At 44.3% G+C, this 23,918-nt stretch overlaps 3 protein-coding genes across 8 annotated transcripts in view; 2 read left to right on the top strand and 1 right to left on the bottom strand.

Moving 5' to 3' along the window:
* The window catches only part of kiaa0319l (KIAA0319-like ortholog), a 24,925-nt gene extending 18,485 nt beyond the window's left edge, over window positions 1-6,440 (bottom strand). Inside the window, exons 1-6 of one of the 3 annotated variants that reach the window (XM_042076025.1) lie at window positions 6,305-6,440; window positions 5,140-5,543; window positions 3,555-3,684; window positions 2,004-2,326; window positions 1,376-1,628; window positions 954-1,052 (exon numbers count right to left, since the gene is read on the bottom strand). In XM_042076025.1, the coding sequence (XP_041931959.1) occupies window positions 954-1,052; window positions 1,376-1,628; window positions 2,004-2,326; window positions 3,555-3,684; window positions 5,140-5,163 (829 nt within the window). In that variant the 5' untranslated portion in view covers window positions 5,164-5,543; window positions 6,305-6,440. Of the gene's footprint in view, window positions 1-953; window positions 1,053-1,375; window positions 1,632-2,003; window positions 2,327-3,554; window positions 3,806-5,139; window positions 5,544-6,304 lie in introns of all 3 variants that reach the window. The other 2 variants (XM_042076024.1, XM_042076026.1) reach the window with 2 other exon arrangements.
* On the top strand, window positions 6,436-13,564 carry ncdn (neurochondrin). The gene is made up of 8 exons (XM_042076030.1): window positions 6,436-6,517; window positions 6,843-6,893; window positions 7,233-7,413; window positions 7,600-8,787; window positions 9,005-9,249; window positions 9,428-9,643; window positions 10,906-11,048; window positions 12,908-13,564. Exons 3-8 carry the CDS (start codon window positions 7,237-7,239, stop codon window positions 13,324-13,326), a joined length of 2,388 nt encoding a protein of 795 aa, XP_041931964.1. The 5' UTR covers window positions 6,436-6,517; window positions 6,843-6,893; window positions 7,233-7,236; the 3' UTR covers window positions 13,327-13,564.
* Window positions 13,565-13,702: 138 nt separating this feature from the next.
* tfap2e (transcription factor AP-2 epsilon) lies at window positions 13,703-21,944 on the top strand. 4 transcript variants are annotated; one of them, XM_042076039.1, is made up of 7 exons: window positions 13,703-14,370; window positions 15,774-16,235; window positions 17,810-17,864; window positions 19,780-20,011; window positions 20,371-20,489; window positions 20,949-21,087; window positions 21,195-21,944. In XM_042076039.1, the coding sequence occupies exons 1-7, from the start codon at window positions 14,326-14,328 to the stop codon at window positions 21,448-21,450; spliced, it is 1,308 nt and encodes a 435-aa protein (XP_041931973.1). In that variant the 5' UTR covers window positions 13,703-14,325; the 3' UTR covers window positions 21,451-21,944. The 4 variants fall into 4 exon arrangements, with proteins under 4 accessions (XP_041931973.1, XP_041931976.1, XP_041931975.1 ...); XM_042076042.1 differs by having other exon boundaries at window positions 15,774-16,214; XM_042076041.1 differs by lacking the exon at window positions 13,703-14,370 and adding an exon at window positions 14,746-14,938.
* The last annotated feature ends 1,974 nt before the right edge of the window (window positions 21,945-23,918 follow it).

Below are 23,918 nucleotides of genomic sequence, written 5' to 3' on the forward strand. Positions count from 1 at the left end.
AAGAATGAACAGCTATGATAAGGGATCAGATTCCAAAAATAATTCAGTGGAAATGCATGGATTCCAGTTGCTGCTACTGGAAGAAACTGGAATCCATGCATTTCCACTGAATTATTTTTGGAATCTGATCCCTTATCATACCTGTTCATTCTTACTCGTTGCTCGACTTATCGTGACTAAATTCAAGATGGCTGCAAACGTTAAACTTCGTGAAGATACTGTCTGTATAAATCGTCTTGTAAGTAAACTACCAGTGCTTTTTCAAAGTTCTCAATGTCTCGTTTTAAATGTCAGGGCCCTAGGAAGTCTACCAATGAAGTGTGGAGATACATTGAGCCTCGTAAATGGGTGTAAAACAGTGATTTATTTGCATGGCTAGCCCGATGCCGAAGCACCACTACTGAAAAAGTTGTTGGTAGCATCGGCTAACTAGCGCCAGATTTTGGAGTGCAGGGGACAAGTCGAGATGGGCTATGAGACATAGGTTCACACTCGGTATCATGTTTCAATACACTTTAGGTCAATATCACACCGGAATTCTCCTTTAAGTAATGTTTCAGACACTGCTGTGTGTGGGTATGAAATGTGCACGCCACTTCTGGCCTTACTCATTGCAGATGAGGCTTCTGAAAAATGTGACTATTCACAGAACTGGAAAGGCTACACTCCTCTGAAAGGTCAGATTAGATGACTAGGTCAAAACAAGGTGAATTCCAAGATTTGAATACAGCAAAACTTGTTTGAAAGTCAAAGGGAGGGAATCAGATTCAGCAGGCATGTTTTCACAACAGAGACAAATGAATGGGAGGCCTCATACACATGAGGTCCTCTTTCACTGTAGCTGCAGCGTTGTGCAGATGGCTGGCATGGTATGAAAAATAGGTCATATGAAAGGAGTGGGGTTAAAGGGGTGGGGGGGGGGGGGGGGTAAATATGATGTGGATGATTGGTACCTGGGGGAGGGTCCGGCAACACAAAGGCGTTGAGCTCCACCTCGCTCCGTGGCAGCGTGACCTCCACACTGTTCCCAGCGGACACCACCAGCTCCCGCACTGCCCCAGAGACAACACAGATTTAGGGAGATTAATCTCGGGCCGAGGGCTCTGGAGCAGAAACTAATATGACATATCAAATAGATGTGCAGTGGAGCATGGGCTGAGAGCTGCTGCAACAAAGCTAGTCATTGGCTGCTGATTCTGTACTAGAATACAGGCCAGACACAGATGCACTGTCAACACACACACACACACACACACACACACACACACACAATTCAAAATGGTCCAGTCACATAAACGCACACACACACACACACGGGCTAATCTGCAGGTATGCACTACACTGATGGCAGGAAGCTTGGCTCGTTCTGCCATACCAGCCTGAGTGGGTGGTGGCGTGGGCTGGGGTTTGGGGGCGGAGCTGGGCACGCTGCCGTTGCTACTGGATGGGGCCACTGCTGTGGTCGCTTGAGAGGAAGATGAGTTCTGCTGAATGGGAGGAGACGGCACGGATGCCGCACTCTCATTGGCGGGCTGGTCCAGGCTCCTGTTGGCCGTCTGTGGGAGTGCGACACCATTGGCTGGAGTGACCGGAACCAGGGAGGTAGCAGCCTGACCTTTAGAAACATGCTGCTGAGAAGCAGGGAGGGAAACACTGATTCAGACAGGAAAAATAACATCAATCAAAGGCGTGATGAAATGTGTGTGTAAAATAACATCAATCAAAGGCGTGATGAAATGTGTGTGTTTGTGTGTGTGTGTGTGTGTGTGTGTGTTCCATCTCACTGTGTGTGTGTGTGTGTGTGTGTGTTCCATCTCACCATGTGTGCCTGTGTGTGTATGTGTGTGTGTGTGTGTGTGTGTGTGTGTTCCATCTCACCATGTGTGCGTGTGTGTGTATGTGTGTGTGTGTGTGTGTGTTCCATCTCACCATGTGTGCGTGTGTGTGTATGTGTGTGTTCCATCTCACCGTTTGTGCGTGTGTGTGTGTGTGTTCCATCTCACCGTGTTTGTGTCGTTGTGGCTGGCCATAGCGCGGCGCCGCCTGCGTCGCCTGTGCGTTGTGCCCTTGCTGAGCTGCTGCAGCAGGCCCAGGGACTCCTGGTGGGGCTGCGGCAGCGAGGTGATGGAGCAGCCGCCGCGGTGAGAGCAGCTCAGCAGCACGCAGCGGCCGCCCAGAGTCCACACGGCGTTGCAGGCCGGCTCCAGGCAGCAGGACTCCCAGCACTGCGGCCCGCCGTGCCCCACAGCCAGGGGGCGCCAGCCCAGGCCCACCACGCTGCTCCAGTGGATGCCTAGCACGCCCCCGGTCACCCGACACAACCCCGCTGTGAGTGTGAAAGTGTGTGTGTGTGTGTGTGTGTGTGTGTGTGTGTGTGTGTGTGTGTGTGTGTGTGTGTGTGTGTGTGTGTGTGAGAGAGAGAGAGAGAGAGAGAGAGAGAGAGAGAGAGAGAGAGAGAGTGTGTGTGTGTGTGAGTGTGAGTGTGAGAGAGACAGGGACAGAGAGAAGGAAACACACAGAGACAAACAGAAAAAAGCAGGCATTATAATCCACCATTCCATGAGCTCAGAGGCATTAGCAAGTCCCTTGTTAAAACAAGATAGTGGCCTGGGACTCAACGGACAAGTCAACTTTCTCAACAACACCCACAAGGCAACTTCACTATGGTGCCAGAGTGATTCTATGGGATGGGGATGCAACACTATACTCCCAAGAGTCCTTGCTGGCAGGAGCCTCGCTGCACTCTGATTGGTGGAGGTGAATAGAGAGTTGACATGACTTTGTGTCCTGATTGGCCATGGCACACAGAGAGTCTTTGTGTTGTTCGTCATGGAGTTCTACAGAGAACAACTCCTCATGACGCTGACTACCACCATCATTGACAAATTCTAGATTTCTAACACAACCTCACACACAAACTACAAACAACCACAACTCACAAACACTCTCAGACACACACACTCAATCTTATGACCTCATAGTACACACAACAATAATGGCACAATTGAATGGGGACAATGAAAACTATCACTCACACACAAATACAAATATAGGCACACCTTCAGAATCATTACCATACACACCGCTTGCACAGCATACAGAAAATTATTCAGACACCATACACACCCTCAAAAATGATAAACAAGGGATAATAAAATCCCAGAAGGCACTGGGCATCCCAGCAGAGAAATGGGCCAGTGGAAGGCAAAATGTAATATCTGTGATCTCTTAAATGTAACGTGAGATTAAAATAGTGGTCTGATGCCCATGTGTGTGGGCATACCTGTGCATTGTTCATGCATGCAGGCATGTCTGTGTCTGTGGTCAGTGTGTGAATAATGTCTGTGCATACATTTCTATGTGTATGTGTGTGTTGTATAGTTAATGTGTGTGTGTGTGTGTGTGTGCGTGTGTATGTGTGCGCGCGTGTGTGTATGTATGAGTATGTGCAGTATGTATACTGTATGTGTGTGTGTAGTGTATGTATGTGTGTGTGTGTGTCTGTGTGTGTGTATATATGTGTGTGTTTAGTGTATGCGTGTATGTGTTCTCACCTGAGGCAGGCACGAGGCTGCAGAGGCTGATCAGAGTCAGCAGCAGGAGCAGATGTGGCCTCGGCAACAGGAGAATGTTCCACTGGAATGGGTTCCTCCAGGATGAGGACATTTTTCTGAGTCCACGCACCTTCCAGCGAGAGAGCCAAGATGCCAGGTCAGGTGACACAAACAAACACAAACAGAGTGCCTTCCCAGATCACTCACACTCTGAAAATGCCAAGAGCTAACCTTACTGAAACCTAAAAGACCTGAAAAGTGAGGATGGGAGAGAGAAAGTGTGAGTGTGGGGTGGGGGGGGGGGGGGGTGGGGGCATACAAATTATGTGTTTATGTGTATACACACACACACACACACACACACACACACACACACACACACACACACACACACACACACACACGTCTAGAGGAGGGGCAAGGCTAAACTTTGTTTGAAAAGAAACACAGACGGTTTATCATTTATTTACTGTCTGAGGTAGCAGCTGTGCTGTAATTCTAAAAGACTGCAACCCAACCCTCTACTAAAGTTATAATCCGCCTGAAGCACTAACACATCCAACATGCTGCGATTGTTTCTGTACTACTATTCTGTTGAAGTCACTGATTACATGAGATTAACATATCCCACGCAAACACACCCTTGCTAAAACACTACATAAACAAATCCATTTGAAGGCTATTCAGCTCCTCACAAAAAACAATAGGGTCTTTTACTGGCTATATTAGTCTGTACGCACAAACTATCTTTTTGATTGTAATGTCTGAAAATATGTCTTATACAACTTTTGTTCATGAAGTATTAAGAAACTGTACATTTAATTTCTATTGTTGTTGTTTACCATTTGGCATTTTATATCAGACACAGAATTTATTCTTGCACTGGTAATATCTTTGTATTGTTTACTTTTTGCACTACCTCCATGGCACACATTCTACCATAACATCTCACTGCATCATTTCCACTTATGTATACTGCATCATAGTGTCAAATCCCTGCCCGGAATCTAAAGGATAGACAATCATCTCAGTTGTATTTCCATTCTTACAGTGGTATGAGTGTTTCTTGTTCTGTATGTGTGTACTGAGCTAAGTATGCACACCTTTTCCTTAAGATAAATAAAGTATCTATCTATCTATCTATCTATCTACAATATATATATCTTCTCCAATATAATTGATACTGGCACTGATTCTAATTCTCAACCCCATGATAGTTTGATTTTAAGATGTCTATATTACCCCAGGAACTCAAACGACCTTTTGTGTAAGCACAGCAGAAGGGAGAGTAGCACAGACATCTCTCCATTATGGTCATCCAGATTCCCAGACAACTCTCCTCATGGCTAAACAAACACATCTATAATCTCTGTTTGCAGTTCTGTCACCGTCATAAATGAAGACGGATGTTAAACACCAAATCTTGAGTTTAAAACAACACATGTAGACTAATATTCAGACATCAGAATTGAGTAACCAGAACATGAACGGGTCACTACAAAGTATTATCCTACAACAGCTTGCAAATACAACACATGGAGCATGATCATGATCGCTCAAATGCACTGCCCACACGTATACCTACCTCAGGGCTGACAGCCGGAATCATTCATCACTCAGTATCCGCATTCCAATCAGATACGGCCTCCTCCTGACTCGGAAGGCGGCAGTTACAAGAGAATGAAAACTGGAGGCAGTTTTGGGATGCGTCACACCTCGGTGTCTCTTCTCTTCTTATTACACCTGTTGGCGCAGGTCTGCTGCCAGGACACAGCATGTCACGATTTCGCATGAACAACTGTCATTCACATGAGTCCGCGTCAGGACGCCCGTCACTGTGTCACCACACAGGTGAAATGAGGTCAGCAGCCTAGCAGCAGGTTGATTCACTGAGGAGAAATTAGGATTTCCAACCAACAGAATCCTAGCACGCGGAGTGGAAGGCTCTCGTCTCCTGTCTTATCTTCCGTCCTCTTCTCTCGCTCAGTCCTGGAACATAAACAGCAAGGTCTGTGCGCTGCAACTGGGCTAATGACGACTGATAAGAGCAATTTTTCAAGCTGTTTCTTCCTTTACTGTGGATCTGAGATCAGCAGTGTTAGTTTCGCCATGAACGGCACGCTTGTCTGCTGAATCTACAAATGAACAAGGGTAGCCTTACTAGGAAAATAAAGTATGACCAACATTTGATCCCTGTTACATTTCTAAGGACTTTAGTTAGGCCCTACTTTTTTTCACATACTTGGCTACTGACTTGAAACAAGGCTCCAATCCAGTAAAAAATAGGATTTATTATGTAATCTCCTCCAGATTAAAAAAGAAAGAGGGGGCATTTTTCCTATACAAATAAATCCCATTTTCGTATTTTGCACAAGCTAGCAGTTAGACTATCGTGTATATGGTGTTGGAAAAAAGCACTCGACTGTGATGACTACTTCGAAAGCCTGCAATATCTCCCGAAATATACAGCAAGATAACAACACCGCTGATAAATGCACGTACAAAAATGTCATTATGCAAAATGTAAGGCTATTGCACGACAACTATAAAAACGTATCAGCGCCAAATACATGCAAATTATAATCTCGGGATCATGCTCGGTGTAACAGCTGTTCGTTTAGGTAGCTAAATTATCTGCAACCTAGAACGTTCACACGCTTGAGCTTGTTACATTGTAACAAACCCGTCACACGACCTATAAAATGTTTTGATAATAACTGCTGGTCATCTCTGAATGGTTTATGACTTACCTGCCCAGGGTAGCATGGTCTGTTTTGGTTAAGACCGAAAGCGGTTTTGGTGGAGGTACAGTCGTATTGATGTGCCCCGTGAGACGTGGGTCAGGCAACAGCAAGATTTCCACCTTCATTCTGGAACAAACCAATGAGCGAGCGCGACAATCTCATGCACTTCCGCCCCGAATTTGACGCTGGTACATCGTGTAACCTTTAAGAAGTCCTTCAGTAAATCACATTTAATCATTTCATGTGGAATGTTGTGTTATTCTGACAGAATATCTAGATTATTTTTAAATACAAGAGATCAGAATGGTGCCACTGAACAATTGCAAAACATTTATTCAGTCATTCACACTCACGTGACTAAAAAAATGGCGTGTTAAGCATGTCTTTTCTACGCACTTGTAAAACATTGTATTTGTGCCTAGTTGTTTGTGTGGCTTCTTATTGCCATTTCAACAGTGCTCAATTTATAATTTATAACTATGTCTAAATTTTAATATATTATGTTGGTTACGTATTTCCGCTCTTGGTGAATTCTTCCGTTCAGGCGTTGAATAGACGTTGATGTTTGTGGTTGTGTTGTGTCTCCTCTGAAAACGTGAGTAGCTTCATATCGCCTCTACGTGTGTTTTTGTATGTCCATATGATTTCTGCATTTACTTAAAAAATGTGTTATCATAGAACTGTGAAACTCATTTAAACTGATTTTTGTGCCAGATTTCTAACTGGCGAGGTCCTGTTTGACACCATGTGACCGACGGATACGAGCTTGTTAGATTTGAATAGTTTTAATTGGGACGTTTAGATGTCCTGGACTGTCCACGCAATGTTGAATTAATAACAAACAATTTCTCTAAATTATTCAAAGAACCAGACAAGTTGAGCATTATTTACTGCAGGTTTGGAGAGTTTACGTTGATGTTTCTTTGTGCGATAGGTCCATGATGGTAATGGATGTATCCGGGTGCCCTAGTGTTCCCGGAACAGACGAGATGGAGGGACTCTCGGCGGCGTCTGGTGACCGTCTCTCTCAAGATCAGAAGGATATGCTGGAACGATGTCTTCATGCGCTTTCCCATGCCAAGAATGACAGCCAGACATTAGCTGCCCTTCTCCTGGTAAAAATGCTTGAGCTGATTCAATACACTATCCTGTTACTATGAAGCACCACTATAACATTCATGACCTTTTGAAATTGTTTGTAAGAGAAATATTATGCATGATGTGTTAGAGATGGATTTTGGTGGATGATAAGAGTTTGCAGCGTGTTAAACATTAGGTCTGGTCTGGTCTTTCCTCCGTAGATCACACGTGTGTGTCCAGCAAGTCAATTAGACCGTGTGACACTGCGACGTGTATTTGAGGCAGTGGGCCTGAACCTGCCTGCCCGTCTCCTGGTGACGGCCGTAAGAGGGGACACTAGCTCTGGTCTGCCTGCTCAGGAGCTACTCTCTTTAGGCTCGGCTCTGCTGGCTGCCTTGAGCACCGACCCTGACATGGCACAGCACCAACAGATGCTCAGCACCTTGCCTATGCTCCTCGGGCTGCTCTCAGATGGTCCTGCCTGGACGCCGCAAAAACAGCGCACCCCCCAAACCAGCCAGCAGAAAGAGACTGGGGCGTCTCCAAGCAAGTCCAATGGTGACCACAGTGCGCAATCATCTCAGCCCTCCCCACCAGAAGTTGCTGGAGAAGAATCTGGCGGTCAGACATCCCCTAGCTCAGCGGTTGTGCTCAACGAGGCGCTGGCTTCAGACTGCTACCAAGTTCTAGAGGCAGTGTTGGTGGTATCGGGAGGACCAGAGAGGCTGTTGACCCGTGGGGCAATACCAGCGCTGTGCCGAGCCATTGGACAGAGCCAAACCCTGAGCGGCCAGAGAGGCCGTCCCTTGCTTGGACTTCTGCTCTCACAGCTTGGCCTGCAGGCCTGGGAGAGGCACTCGGCCCAGCTGAGAGCGGTGCTGGAAAGGTTGAGCCGTGAATTTTGCCAGGCCAAAGAGCATCAGCGGCTGGAGCTGTGTGCAGAGCTGGTGCAGTTCTTGCCACCACAGGAAGGGTTGCTGGAGAGTGGGGCGCTAAAGAGGCTGGCCGTAGAGCTCTGGGCTGCCGTGAGGCCACTGGTTCAGTCCAAGCTGAGCACTCGCCAGCTGGGTCCGGTGCTAGCGCTCTCGGCCTGCCTGCTGGACCTGTGTGGCTGGGACTGCGTCGGGCCTCCCCGGTTCTGCTGTCTGCTGGTGAATCGGGCCTGTGTTGAGGTGCGGATGGGTCTGGAGGAGCCACCCGGAACAGACATGTCCCTGGACCTCCAGCACTGGCTCACTGCGTGCTACCGCATCATGGAGGCGGCAATGGAGCAGGCCTGCAGCCAGGGACTTGACGACAGCTCTGTCCAGCCACAGACTTCTCTCCCTGGGCTTAGCCTGCAGCAGAGCAGGCAGGTACTGGGCATTCTTGAGGAAGCCTTTTCTGCCGTCATCTTCTACCTAAAACAGGTGAGCATAACAAAACGGATTGCATGAGACACTAATAACATTAGTCAATAAGTAACACCGTAATACAGGCCTAAATGCAAAAAATATTTTAACTAACTCCTCATTGGAGATTCTCCAACCTTTACAAATGAACAAACCACCTCTCCAAAGGTTAGTGAAACATTAACAAGCATACACCCCCTAATCACGTAACCCATGCTGTTCTTGTTTCCATCAGGTCGAGCAGAGTCGCCATGGTGACCCCTTCGTCTTTGCCACCTTTCGCTGTCTGTGTGCCTGGCTGGCAGAAGAGACGTCCTGTCTGAAAGAGGAAGTGACCTCACTGCTGCCTTTCCTGATTGGATACTCCAGAGATCACCTGCAGGGAGGCGGTGATTTGAGGGACCTGTCTAGCTGGATGGCAGATATGTCAATGGGCCCAGGGTCACGAAAAAACAAGTGGACAGGAGAACATGCTCTCAGGTACAGATCATCCATCTTTTTTTTTTTTTCTCACAAAAATGGCCGATAAGCTATTGCTCAGACGTGTTCTATGTAAATCTGTGTTTTGAGTGTTTGTGTTTTACCTAAGTAGCACAGGATGTATGCATTGCATTTTAAAAGTGGAATAGGCAAGTGAATCTTCCCTCGTCCACTGCAGATATCTGCTTCCTGCACTGTGCCACCTGACCGCTGAGGAGGGCCCTCGGCAGGTGCTGCTGTCTCTGGATTTGCTCTCTCTGCTGATTGGCCTCCTCCAGAGGGGATGGGAGGGGCTGCAGAAGCAGGAAGTCAAGGCCCAAAGACGAGACCCTGCCCTGGAGACGGCCTGCTCCGCTCTACTCAACATTGCTGTCACAGAGCCGGACAAAGTCAGGTAGTTATCAGTTCCATTTCCATTACTGGTATTTATTACACGGCTCTTCGTAATGCTGCAGAATGCTCCATTCACTTGAATGGGCCTTCCCAAGGTTTGGTGGTCTGCTATTTCCTGGTAACAGACCGTTGCTGAGTATAACAGACCGCTGTCAAGGAAAATGGGTTTTGTGCATGATATTCACATCTTTCATATCACTCCGCAAGTAGTCCGGTCACTTCTTGCATTGGAACTTCATTCAAAAGTGAAAGCAAAAAGGTTGATCAGCTGTGTTCTAAAGAATGTTTGATTCAAGTTCAGCGTGTGTTGCGAACTATCTGTTTCTCAGCAAATGCCCGATAAAACGGTAACTATATTTAATAATAATTAGTCATATCATGTGGAGTTTATTTTTTCGTTTTGTCAAGTAGCTGTGTAATAAGCGCGATAATGTATAGAACACCGGCCATGATCGGAAAATAAGTCCCTTCAGGATGAAGCAAGGCGCGTCAGGGTCCTGTTCGCCCTGTCGGGGCTTATTTTCCAATAATGACCGGCGTTCTATACAATGTCCCTTACATGGCCCACTACCCAGGTAAAAGGGACAGGTACAGGAACGCTTAGCTATTCAGCCAGTGTGTTCCCATCTCTAACAGGACCTACAGACCTACCCATATGCAGCCTTTTTTGCTGCACAGTTGTGACGATAATTAGATTAACTAAAATGGCATACCCCCTTGCTAAATCCTTTATTATTTTGCTTAGGTGCAGTTACAGTAATTTATACATTCTTACTACCTAAATTAATCTATCCACCAAATATCTGGGTTTTAAACATCAACATCTTTGCAGCAGCTCAGCCTATTTTATACCTTCAAATGGAGTGAACTGTAGTCAGTAGACACCAGAGACTACCTTTGAAAAGCTGTTCCAAATTAAATTATTCATTATGTAGGTTTCATTTATAATCACTTGTAAAATGAATATACCATCAATTCTAATTTGTTAGCCTATTTTTAGCGGTCATTTGTTCATACAGTGTAGGCAGTCTCAACTCGACAAGCTAATAGCCTAACCTGTAATTAATTTAGCTGTAACGTGACGTTTGCCTTGCTGGGTTTAAAAATATCAGAAACAGCCCATGTATTTTGTATATCAAAAACAGCCCATGTATTTTCCCGGGGAGTGTCTGGCTTTTCTTTTGACGTGGCGGATATGATGGTTGTTGTTTACCAGTAAAAAGGGCCAGTGTTTGAGTGTTGTTTGTGTTCTGTCATCTTCAGGAAAGACCCTTCATTCTCAGAGCTACAGAAGCTTTTAGATGATGCACTTCCTCTTCTCTTGCATAAGCCACGCCTCCTCGTGCTCGCAGCCAATTTCTGTACACTTGGGCTCATGTTGGGTAGAACAAAAGTCACGCCCTCTGGTAAGTCAGCCCTTTAATGGAAAATACTTTTAAAACTATCAGATGACTAATTACCTAAATGTATTTACATTTTCTCTGTTGGTACTGATTTGTTGTCTAATATCACCTGTATTTTATGACAAACACAATGTCAGTGTCATGTTTGTAGATGAATGATATCCCCATAACTCACAAAAGTGCATATGGAGAGAGTATAGAATAGTATACACAACAGTGCGTGCATTTGTACTGTATGACACAGCAAGATGTGTGTAGGTGTAGACAAGGGTTGGGCAAAAATACATCAAAAGGTATTTTAAAATAAAATATCAATTACCCAAAATAAAATACTGTATTTTTATATTTTCAAAATACTAAAAAATACTCTTTAAAAGTAGCATGAAATCACTCACAAAGGTAGCATCAAACCTTCCATATCTGTCTATTTAATCCCTTCATCAGTACACTGACTGTTGATTAAGTGGACAGTGTTTGAGAGCAACAGCTTTTCTCAGAATGTGGGTTTAAAGCAACACAATGCAGTACTATTACCTTAAAACATATAATACGGAGAATTAAGTCTCTGACATTGCCAATGCATACCCAGAATGCTTGATATTGCACTGTGTAACTCTGATGATCAGGTAGGACCATAACCCTTTTAGTTGGTTTTTAACTAACTAGGTACCATTTTAGTATGTATGGTGTTATATTGACGCCAAGGGACATAAATATTAATTTTTCGTTGTGTTTCTTTAGGTGATGCATGGGTCAACTTTTTGAGCAGTGTTGCAGGGCAACCACCTAACTGGTTCCATGTGTTCCGATTGGATGATCATGTTACTGGTCCTGTTACATGCCTAATTAATTCAAGCCTAATAGACCTCTGAAGTTCGCCTACGAAAAAGCAGCCATCTTTGACATCTGGTATCTAGCGATTTTTTTTTTTTTCCTATGGGAAAATAACATGGGGATTTTGAATTATCGCACCTGTTAAACTCTCATGGGGATGAAAAAGTCTGAAATGCAGATGTTTTCCTGAACACACTTTTGTCCTCTGCTTTCGAGTGGATACTGTGATCTCCGGTACGTGAAGTCGGCACACTTAGATTTTTGCTACCCCAGAGCTAACTTGCAATGCAACTTGCCATAGGTAGTTAGCTTCAATTAACAACCGGATGGACGTTTTGGACGTTGGACGTTTTGGTTCTTTTTTGTAGGCGAACTTCAGAGGTCTATTACATGCCTGATTAAAGTTCTCAAGAAAAATACGTTGCCCAGTATCAAATGGAACGTGCCAGAACAACAATACTCAGGAACATTGATTGCCTAGCAACATTGCTCAAAAAGGTGCCTTGTGTTTAGCTTTGGAGAACACGTACACATCACAGTCAAACTTGTTCTAAAGTTCTACCAAAAACAGGCAAACAAGTGTAAAGTATCCATGTGGGTTGGTGTGAGAGAGAGTGTGTGTGTGTGTGTGTGTGTGTGTGAGAGAGAGAGAAACCTACACGTTACTCATCTTGTATCAGATCATCTTCCTGAATCTCAATATTCTGATCACAAGGTCTGGGCAGTCAGATGCTACATTCATTGAATTCCATTTTTATGTTGTCATCACATCACCAAAAGTATTGGTTTTACTAAAAATATTTGGCAGTAGTTTTAAACTACTAAAATACACACCTATAAAGTATTTTGATACAAAATACGCAGCCATTTTCCTCAACCCAATAGAATACAAATTACAAAATACTATTTTGTATTTTAAAATGCATAATCACAAAAATACATGCATCATAAACACTGCACATTCCTGAGTTTAGGTACGTGTTGTGTGCTAGGTTTAAAATATGCACTGTGTTTTATGTACTTTTTAGACCTGACTGATCCTGGTGAACGGCGATTCTTCAGTGCGGCACTGCGGTTCCTACTTGGTGCTCTGGGTTCTGCGCATGGTTCTCCACCTGGTTCTGTGGCTGCTGCATGGGAAGAGGGATGGGACGAGGTCGGGGAGCTGTGGAGCCTCAGTCTGCAGGCCCTGGGCGCTTGCTTTAGGGGTCGCCCAGGACTCATGGCACTGGTCAGGGAACAGAGCTGGCTGGCCAACATCCTATCCACACTCAGCATTAGAGGAAGCCGGACTGATGCACCGACACTGGAAGCCCTGCAGGAGGCGCTGTGTGCTCTGGCTCAGATGTGTCCTGCCTGCAGGGACGAGATCAGAGAGGAGCTGAGGGGGGGACAGGCCAGCTGTCTGAAGGACATGAAACAGCTCAGACGTGCAGTATCTCAGTGAACACTCACATGAATAGAGGCATCATGCATCATGTTTGCCACACACACGTACACAGAAAAAAGGGATGCGAAGGACCCAAACCAGCCAGACATACAAGCACAAACTCATCCAGGCTAAACATATACTGAAATGCAGAGTCAGTGATTGAACTGCTACTACAGAGACTGACTAAATCTCTTTTATAGATTGTTTTGTATTTCATCTGAACAAAATAAATAGTGTTTGTATTGTAATCGTATACCTAACTCTCTGTGTTCATATTTACAATTACTGATTTCTCTTGTGTACCCACAAATGATGCCCACGAGCGATGGTGCACTACCAGTAAATGACCACAAAGTGGCGCTGCATCTTCATTTTAATAAAAGGCACTCTAATGATGCGGCCAGGCTCAAGAGAGTGTGCTCTCTTCAACTAACAAAAGATCATCATGACCCTTGACTGTCTCTTTCAAAAACTTTGCCTGTATGAAATGTAAATATTTAATGTTTTTAGTACTGACGTGGTCTGGCCAGGGCCTTGATGACATAATTAAAATTAAAATGTTTAATATACCTGAAGTTTAATTGTAAATGACATTTCTGTATGGTATTGCTTTTCTGTAGTATTTGGACAAGTTATGACACCTGTGTTTTGACCCTGGATGTTACTGATATGGCTATAGTGGGGTGTGTAAGAAGGACCTACTAAAGGGCAGTGCATGCGCCACAAATAAGCTGGGCTGCAAGCCCACCATGTTTTGTTGCACTGCAACCCCACTGTGTTTTAAGTTAAACAATTCTGCTCCCCTTTACATGTTTTTGTTCACAGAACCCCCCACTCCACTGTTTTGTTTGCTCCTCCACCTGCCCCCACCCCACCCCCACAGCGCATCCCAGCCCCTGTCTCTGAGTTGTGAACAAAACTCGTGAGGCTCCCTAACTTAGCTACTCAGTCCTTGTTACTTCTGCGCACAACACGCAACCTCCTGTGCCGAAAATCAAACACAACTGCGCCAACATGCTGTGGAAATCACGGAGCAAAACCGAAACTTACGGCATTCAGGTAATACACGTTTCTCTACTTTGTCAAATGTTTTGACCAGCAAAGATAACAGATTCTTGGAATTTGGGGAATTAATATCAACGTTTATATGTGTGTTGTTGGTCTTAATACTCGGTATGACAATGGAAATTCTTCAATTCAGAACATATATAAGTGCGTTGATTTTTCCTTATATTTACTTATCTCATAAGTAGGCTTACCCAACCATGGAAATGATATATTAAAGATCAAATAAATGAATGAAAGAATATCTCTTTAAACTGCCAGCTCAAGACCCCTCCCCCGGTCAGAGCGAGTCGTGCAGAAAACTATAAGTAGCGCGCATGGAGAGACACGGGGACGCATGATATTCCTACAGCCTTTGTCAGCACACGTTTAGAACTAGCGCGTGAATAAGACAACAAAGTGCGCAACGGAGATCGAATTCGAGCCGAATGGACACAATAACCAGATGAGCCAGCGTGGGTTTTAGATTGCTGTAGCCTACTCTCCAGGACTTTGACGCACACAGGATATCCGAATTGGGAATTGCGAGTTCCAGATGTTAGTCCACACTTACTCAGCGATGGTGAGTCAGCTCAGCACCACGCATCCATTCTGGCCCGTGACACTCCTGTCAGGTCGTATTTGCGAGGTCTCAACTTAAGTTAAGCTTGGACACTAGCAATAAGGCAGTTAAGTGTCTGATTCCAGATGCCTGACGAATTGTTGGAATATATGAGATGAGAAAACTGAGTTACACTTCATAGGAAATAAATCAAATATGGAGACTTCGTTATAAAACCAATAGTTTGTTTAAACCATAATCATTAAATAGGGATTTTTCAAGAGCCTGCAGACGTTAAAATACATTTGGAATGTCTCAGATATGGTGTCTAATTCGGATCTATCGGCCTATCCTTTATATATTTAAATTTCTCTGGACTGGAATGTTTCACGAGCCCGATTAATGTGTTTTCACTTCTGCAGTGTGATTGATTTCAATGACCTAGCTTTAGAAAATCGAATGGATTCCAGGGTAAATGCGCATTTAATTGGGAGTGTTCGGAATGTTTGGGGCTGCATTCCCGCGTCGTGCATCAAACAAGTTATTAAATACTTTACTTTTAGAACATTCAGATAAGACTTGATATTATTTGTCAGTTTTAGCCTACTCTTTGCAATTACATGTCTGAGTCCGTTCCAGCAGTTAACTCGCTTAATGTCTTAAAGTGCAACGCTCAAAGTATGTCAGTGTCAAGTATCCTGTAAAACCAAATTCTACTTATTCATCAGGTTTCATGTTTGCATATTTTGTTCTCAATCCAAATACAATTGTGTTCACAAGCCCTGTGTAGGGCTATAAAATGCTAGAAGACATTATAAATGTGGTGGTTCTGATAAACATTCTCTGTTACGCACAGGAGCGCGCTGACGGACTGACCGGTTCCTCACCGAGCGGCCGTCTCTCCCAGTTGTCTTCCCTCAACCAGGCTGCCTATTCCTCTGCGCCCCCCTTGTGTCACACCCCAGCATCGGACTTCCAGCCACCCTACTTCCCACCACCCTACCCGCAGTCCTCGCTGTCCTTCTCACAGAGCCAGGACTCCGCGTACCCGCACCTGCCGGAGCCCTACAACTCCATCAGCTCACTCCATCAGCAACAGGCCGCGTGGCACTCTCAGCGGTCACGCTCAGAGGAGGGCGCACTGCTGTCCCAGTCCCAAAGGGCGTTAAGTCTCGACCCGCGGCGGGAGTACCCTGGGGTCCCACGGCTACTGCACGGGCTGGGGGAGGGCGCGGCTGCATTGGGGGAGAGTCCTCTCGGGATGCACGCGGGACATCACAGCCTGGAAGATATGCAGGTGTGTGCACTCACGAGTCTGGTAAGCTTGGAGAGAGTGCGTAAAGAAGGTTAAATACAATTTTATATGAAACAGTGGTGACTAAAAAATGTGAATGATTTCACCATACTAAGTGGGTTAGGTATTTCACTGTAAAATCACAGTTTCGACAGGTTTGGGTTAGCGCCTAAGTTATCACTAACGACTGTAAAACTGTCATAATTTCAAAATTCTTTGCCGCATCAGAGTGTTAGATTCCCTACCGTCACACAAACTATGATTCTCAGATGTAATATATAATTTAGTACAACTTAAGTGTATATGATTATAACTAGCATTCGCTTTACAACCAGTTCCATAAAATTTGATTTTCGCAAGTAGCTATAGCCATCCTAGGCTTTTTCGTTTCAGGAAAAAATGTTTCACATAGCATTAAGCCCAACTAAAATATTCGATAGGCCTACCAAAAGTAAAAAGGGGTTATTTTAGAATTTCAGTCTAACGCGAATTCAATTTCTGAACTAAAATGGCATAACATTTAAATTGTTTTCCGTGCGTCTAGTCTTGTTTTAAATGTAGGCTATTGCAAATAACTTGGAAGAAAAATGTAGTCATGAGGATAAAATAATCTGTCCGAGTTGTAATGTATTGCACCGGTCAATATTCTTGACTGTTTTAAATGCAGACACAGTAACCAAAACTCCAGACACTTGCGTGAGCAGGTGCAGCAACTGAACAACTCCGTGTCAGAGTTGCTGAAACTGGTGCACTGATTCCGTTTTCCTTGTTGACTCTCTCTCTCTCTCTCTCTTGAAACATTTAGTCTTACATTAAATTACGACAATAGGACAAACTCTTTCCTATTTATTGAAAATAATAACAAGGGCTAATTTGTGAAACGAGTAATTGCTTTAGTCGAAATGTTTATATTATGTGTAGTCGAAATATTTTTGCAATCAATGCAGACGTTGTAGATATGGGATATGATTGTATCATTTCCATTACAAATGCAGACAGTTTTAAATAAACGGCAGGCTACTTATACTCTGAAACAAATAGATAAAGAATATATAGAGAGACCAGAAGGCAATAATAATACATATAATAGGTTAATATATTATAAACTTTTAAAAATACAAATTGGAATAGGTCTCGTAGTCATTACGTTTTACACTCCATATGCTTCAAATGTTAATTTCATATAACCAAAACCAGTCTATTGGATGTATCTAATTAAGAATGTATTTCTGCAAGTCCATTTCTGCGTATACATTTGAAAAACAGAGATATTTTCTTCAAGGATTTCATATACAGTATATGACATTAAGAATGAAAGATGGTTACTCCTGTTTTTTCTTGTCAATTTCTCATTAACAAAGGGAAGGAAACAGAAGAAAACAAATTCCCCCAAATCCACCAGTACAAAACCAAAGTGTAAATTATATTTAAATGTACATATAGCCAAACTGTAAAGACCCCAGACAGAATTTTTGAAGGGTGTTTTTTTTTTTTGTAGCCACAGAGCAGAAGAGGGATAAGGCGTGTGTTAAATGAACACACATTCCATCTCTCTCTCATACACTTACATAGAGTACATTCTCTCTTTATCTGCACAGGCAATGGAGGAGGCTTCAGCACTCGGGGTTTTGGACCACTCTGTCATTAAGAAAGGTGAGGCTATTAACACCAGCCACTCAAAATGTAGCCAGAAATCCAAAATATATACACACACACACACACACACACACACACACACACACACAGAGTTACACACACGCACACACACACACACACTGTACAAATAATTCCATTTTGGTGTTTCATTTGAAGTAGAGAAATCTTGCAGTACTCTGCTGTAGTCTCCCCCTAAGGCAAGCTGTTTAATGAACAGTCATATGAGAGTGGTGGTGGTGGTGGTGGGGGGGCAGTGGTAGGAGGGAGGGAGTTATGAGTTATTCACAGAGTGATCATTCCGCTGAAATACCAAGAAAATGGATTTTTATAGAACATAAGAAAACTAGAGAGGACCAAACTGAGATTCAGGGGCTCACCACTCTGAAGTTCTGTGTCTCAGGAACACACCGTGTTGTGTGCATATGCTTGTTCCACTGTGGATAAACTACATTTATGCTCTGCTCAAGCCTTGGCTGTGTTCGGCACCTTTGCATGGAGAACAGAATGCGTCAATTAGAGAAGCTTTCTCTCAGCCACGGGGATTTAAGAGGAGAACAATCCAAAGCCCACAAGAATAACCAGATCTGTGGGGGGGGGGGGAGAGGGAGAGGAGAGCGGGCTGTGAATGGGCTCGCTGAGTCCACGGTGTGTGTGTGTGTGTGTGTGTGTGTGTGTGTGTGTGTATCCCTTTTGCACAGTGGGGTGTCGCTAAGAGCTGCACACCGCCCACGGAGCGACACACAGCGTACATACACACACATACACACACATGTACACACACACGTACACACACACGTACACACACACACAAGCATGCATGCGCGCGCGCACACACACACACACACACACACACACACACACACACACACACACACACACACACACACACACACACACACACACACACTCCCACTGCCAAGAGTAAGCCTGACAAAGATACTGTTATAAACACACACATACAGATACGTATGTTACGCACCAGTTCTACAGATACAGGTTTTTGTAAACACTGAGCCAACCAGAGGAAAAAAGGGATTGATCGTGGCTATGGCTATTTTCATATACACAGACATAAACACACAGATGCGAACAAACGCACACACATGCACACACACACACACACACACACACACACACTTACGTGCACACACAGACACACACACAGAGAAATCTCTGGATTCTCCTGAATAGTCTTCCCACACAGCGAAAGCTCAAGGGATGTGTGCGATTAGTCGGCTGTTCTCCTGAAAACAAATTAACGTTTTAAAGGATGATGTAACAAAGATGCCACAGTTCAAATTACTAGTCAACGCCACTCCGTTTCCATGTCAACACTGATTATTATTAGGGCTTGAATGGCAATCATAGGTCTTAAATCTTAATCATCTGCCATCAAAGGCTTGGCTTGGGAAATATCTCTCTCATTGATGACACGTTCTGATGTCACAGCCAATTCTAAGCACACACACACACATACTTAAGCAGGTGCATAGCACATGATTGCTCAATTTGAAATGTTCTCAGTGTGTAGGTGTTTTAAGAATTACAATTTAATTTGTTTACATGCAAACATAGAATTGGAAACAGAACATGAATGCTCTGCAGTGCATTTGCACTCTCTCTCAAACTCAGTGACATGTAGTCACTATTCTATCATAGAAAATACTATGCATTGGTCATTGATAAAATGTACACTTAACCTGTTATTTAACCTTGTAGAGTGTGCAGGGTGCTAAAGAGCACACCACTAGACTTGTTTTTACAAAACCAGGAGAGCCAGGGTGCTGAATGTGCACATTTGTTTACATAAAAGTGTGCAGAGACTGGGTTGTATAACTTTAATATGTAGATCATGTACAAACATGATTTATCAACCCCCCCCCCTCCCTTCTCTCTCTCTCTTTCTCTCCAGTGCCCATACCTTCAAAGCTGAATGGCTCCACCCTGTCGGCGCTGACCTTCAGTAAGGACGGCATGGCTCTGGGTGGTGTGTCCAACCCGGCGGAGGTCTTCTGCACGGTGCCCGGCCGTCTGTCCCTCCTCAGCTCCACCTCCAAGTACAAGGTCACCGTGGGAGAGGTGCAGAGACGCCTGGCCCCACCTGAATGCCTCAACGCATCACTACTGGGTGGAGTCTTACGCAGGTGAGTCTATCGATGCATATAAATGACACTGACACTGACAAACACCCAGAAAGAGACATAAGACAGAGTCCTATGCTGTAGTAGAGCATCATGGAGAGAAAGAGTTGGATGAGTTTGAAAGTGTTTGGACAGGGCATTTTCAGTGTCACTAAGTAAAAATTCCTCGTTGCAAATAAAAGCAATTTTAATTCAGCTTCATGAAAGAGAGGGAGTTTGAGATGTACGAGTTTGCTTTTAATTGAGTGCATGTGCATACATACTTTCTGAGTCAGTGCAACAGAAGTCTTGGCAAAAAGAAAGTTGAAGTGGGCAATTACACACGCACACAAATGCTCACACAAACTCTCTCTGGTCCTCAGGGCAAAATCTAAGAATGGCGGCCGCTGCCTTCGGGAGCGCCTGGAGAAGATCGGCTTGAACCTGCCAGCTGGACGCCGCAAAGCGGCCAACGTCACTCTCCTCACATCACTGGTGGAGGGTAAGCAGACAGACACACATACAGACATGACCATTCATAGAGATGACCATTAGTGTATAGAACAGTATACAGATTGAATTTCGTAATTGGCTTTTGTAAATCTTATGCGCACACACACAAAATCATTTTGATATCAAATATTATGTCATACTTAGAGTGATTTGCCTGTGGTGAGGTGATTTTTATTCAGATATCTTAGAAAGACATCAACAAATTAAACAGCTTCTCATAATGTCATCCCTAATTATGAGCAAACAGATTAAAAGAAGTTTCAATGACTAACCTATATCTAAATATAAAGGAAATATATGGAATAATGTATAATCAGACCACCACAACAGGATCAGTGTTCTAAAATGTGTAATCTAAACTCACACACGTACACACCCTTAGGGACACCAGTTCTGACACTTTACTCACACACACTCACAATCCTCATGCTGTCCTACGTTTCCACAGGTGAGGCGGTGCACCTTGCTCGGGATTTCGGTTACGTGTGTGAGACTGAGTTTCCCGCCAGGGCCACGGCAGAGTACCTGTGTCGCCATGGTGACCCCGAACAGCTGCCCACAAGACGAAGCATGCTGATTGCCACCAAGTGAGTCACCTACTTAAACCCACACACACACCAGTGTGGCACACACATAGAAACCACTCACTGCTGCTGACCCACATATCGCTAATCTTCTCTCTCCTCTTCATCAGGGAGGTGTGTAAGGAGTTTGTGGAGTTGATGTCTCAGGACCGCTCTCCTCTGGGAGCGAGCCGACCGGTGCCGTGCCTGGAGTCGGGCGTCCAGAGCAGCCTGACCCACTTCAGCCTGCTCACCCACGGCTTCGGGGGCCCCGCGATCTGTGCCGCGCTCACCGCCTTCCAGAGCTACCTGCAGGAGGCGCTGAAGGTCCTGGACAAGAGCGAGGGGGGCCGGGGCCACGATAAGGAGCTCAAACACCGCAAGTAGGACCCAGACACCCCCCCCCCTCCTCCTCCCCTCAGCTGGACCTACAGACTTTCCTTCTTCCTGCCTGATCAAAAACAGAGCAGTACTTAAATGTGAAGCGTGTGGTTGATACAAGCTGCAGTGGTGGGCTCCGAGAGAGGTTTGAGGTCGCCGTGGCACCCACTGAGAACCTCCGACAGACACGCAAACACACGCCGCCGCCGCTGCTTCTGGGGGATCATGTCAACGTACTCACACCCGATGTTCATACATGATCTCAGTTTTGTCCCCAACATGCACATGCAAGTGAACTGCTGGATATCTGTGCCGTGCATGCGTGTGTGATCCTGCTGGGGAACTCTGAGTACCGACTCTTAGCAGGACTTGGCAGCTAACAAGCAGGATCTAATTTTTGGGAACAATATAATAAGGATTTAGTAATGTAAAATATTTTTTGTGTCTTTTGTACTTCCTGTTGTATGTTTATTTATGTTATTACTGCTGTTCTTATTGTATTACAAACATAAATGTAATATATTATTAAAGTTGGATGACTGAGCACTGTCTTGTTTGTTTTCCTGGTGTAACATTATTATCAGGTTTCCCAACAGTGACAAATTCTGGACAAGCATAACGCATTTCAAACAAGCCTCATCTAACTTTTATACAACCTCCCAAATAAGTCTCAAATAACCAGCCCATAAATTGTGACCATAAGCTCTAACCCTATATAAATGTATGTGTATTCCTCGTACGGTTATGGTTATTATCTCCTTAATAATGATTTGAAAGATGATTTAAAACTATTTCTGAAGATCGCACCAGCAAAAGTGATTCCAGTTTTCCAGCATATTCATAACCTTTGGCTCACAAATCTTTCAAATTGTAATACATTCACAAATTCTTTTTAGTATATTTTTTTGGGCCTTTTATGCCTTTAATCATATAGGATAGTGGAGAATGACAGGAAGTGAGTGGGAGAGAAAAGGGTGGGATCCGGAAAGGACCACGGGGCGTGAATCGAACCCGGGTCGCCGGCGTACAGTGCAGGTGCCCCAGCCAGTTGCACCATGGCCGGGGCACACATTCACAAATTCTAACACTTCTACTGTAGGAATGAACTGACAATTTTTTTTAATCATGACTTTAGGCTGTTGATGCAAAACAAAACACCAGAGGACAAATTGTCAGCACTTTCAAAAAGGTAGCCCCATGCAGGATGGTTTGGAACTTGGACTTCTCTGCATTCACAAGATCTAACATGCCATCAACTAATTAAAAAAAATCCAGATCTGGGTTGTCATTAGGCCAATGGTCTGCAAATTTAAAAACAAAAATTAAAGATGAAACAGACTCCATTAATTACACATTTTTCATTCTAAATTCTTGAAAACATTTCCCCCCATTATTACATAAAGTAAGCCTTTGATTTGTGGGGTGGGTGAACTGGTGTGTGGTCACTTCAATACTTCTAACCCACAAATATTTATGCATGTGTTGATATGAATAGCACTAAGGGCCATTCACACCATGGTAACTATAACGATAAAAGCGTCCACAATGGCTAGTAACGATAAGGAAAGTCTCTCCTCTCATTGATGAATGTGTACAATTTGATGGATTGATTATTTTATCTTTCTAAAATTGCTCTGAAAGTGTTGTGAAATAACATTATTCTTCATGTCATCATTATAATTCATATAATTTAGAATTCATATTCATTAATTCAATGTTATTCACACTTTTTTGCGGTTATCATTTTCGTTCTTGGAGTAAACGGCCCTCAAGTTTGATTACATTACTGTGTTGTGACCAGATTCAGACATAACTAACGGCCCCCAGGCTGCACACACACACACAGGCCACACACCGCTGTTCCGCTCCCCATGTCACACCCGCCATCTGCTACTGTACCTCTCCTAATGCAATCTCTCACCTCAGACCTTACCTGCCACCTTCACACACACATACACACAAACTAAATGTGTAAATAACCCCCCTCACACTGTTTCTTTTTCTGTTTTCCTGTGACCCCCACCGCCACCAACTCACACACACACACACAAGGACTATTCTCAGCCTCCGTTTGCCTCCAGGCAAACATATGCTTCCCCCCTTCCTGAAATTCCGCTTGGGGTGTGTGTCTTCTGTGTGCGTGTGAGCTGGGACTGTTTTAATGTTTATTAATCACCTGCCTGTGAACAAGAGTGGAGACTATACCCCCCCCCCCCCCACACACACACACACACGAGACAGTTATGGTGATTTATAACACTCGCTTGTACCACTGTGGCGCACACACCAGTTCTCCAGGAACACGAACGACAAGCACTCACAACGGCACAAGTAGGTGTGTATGCGTGAGTGTGTGTGTGTGTGTGTGTGACAAGAGTGACAGACAGGCTCTCTGAGGAAAACAAGAAAAGTCAAAAGGAACAGTGGCAGAAGGCAGCTCTTGGATGTTAATGATACCACACGAGCCCATGAAC

The sequence above is a fragment of the Alosa sapidissima genome, chromosome 21 (assembly GCF_018492685.1).
Source record: "Alosa sapidissima isolate fAloSap1 chromosome 21, fAloSap1.pri, whole genome shotgun sequence".
In the NCBI taxonomy this organism is placed as follows: Eukaryota; Metazoa; Chordata; class Actinopteri; order Clupeiformes; family Clupeidae; genus Alosa; species Alosa sapidissima.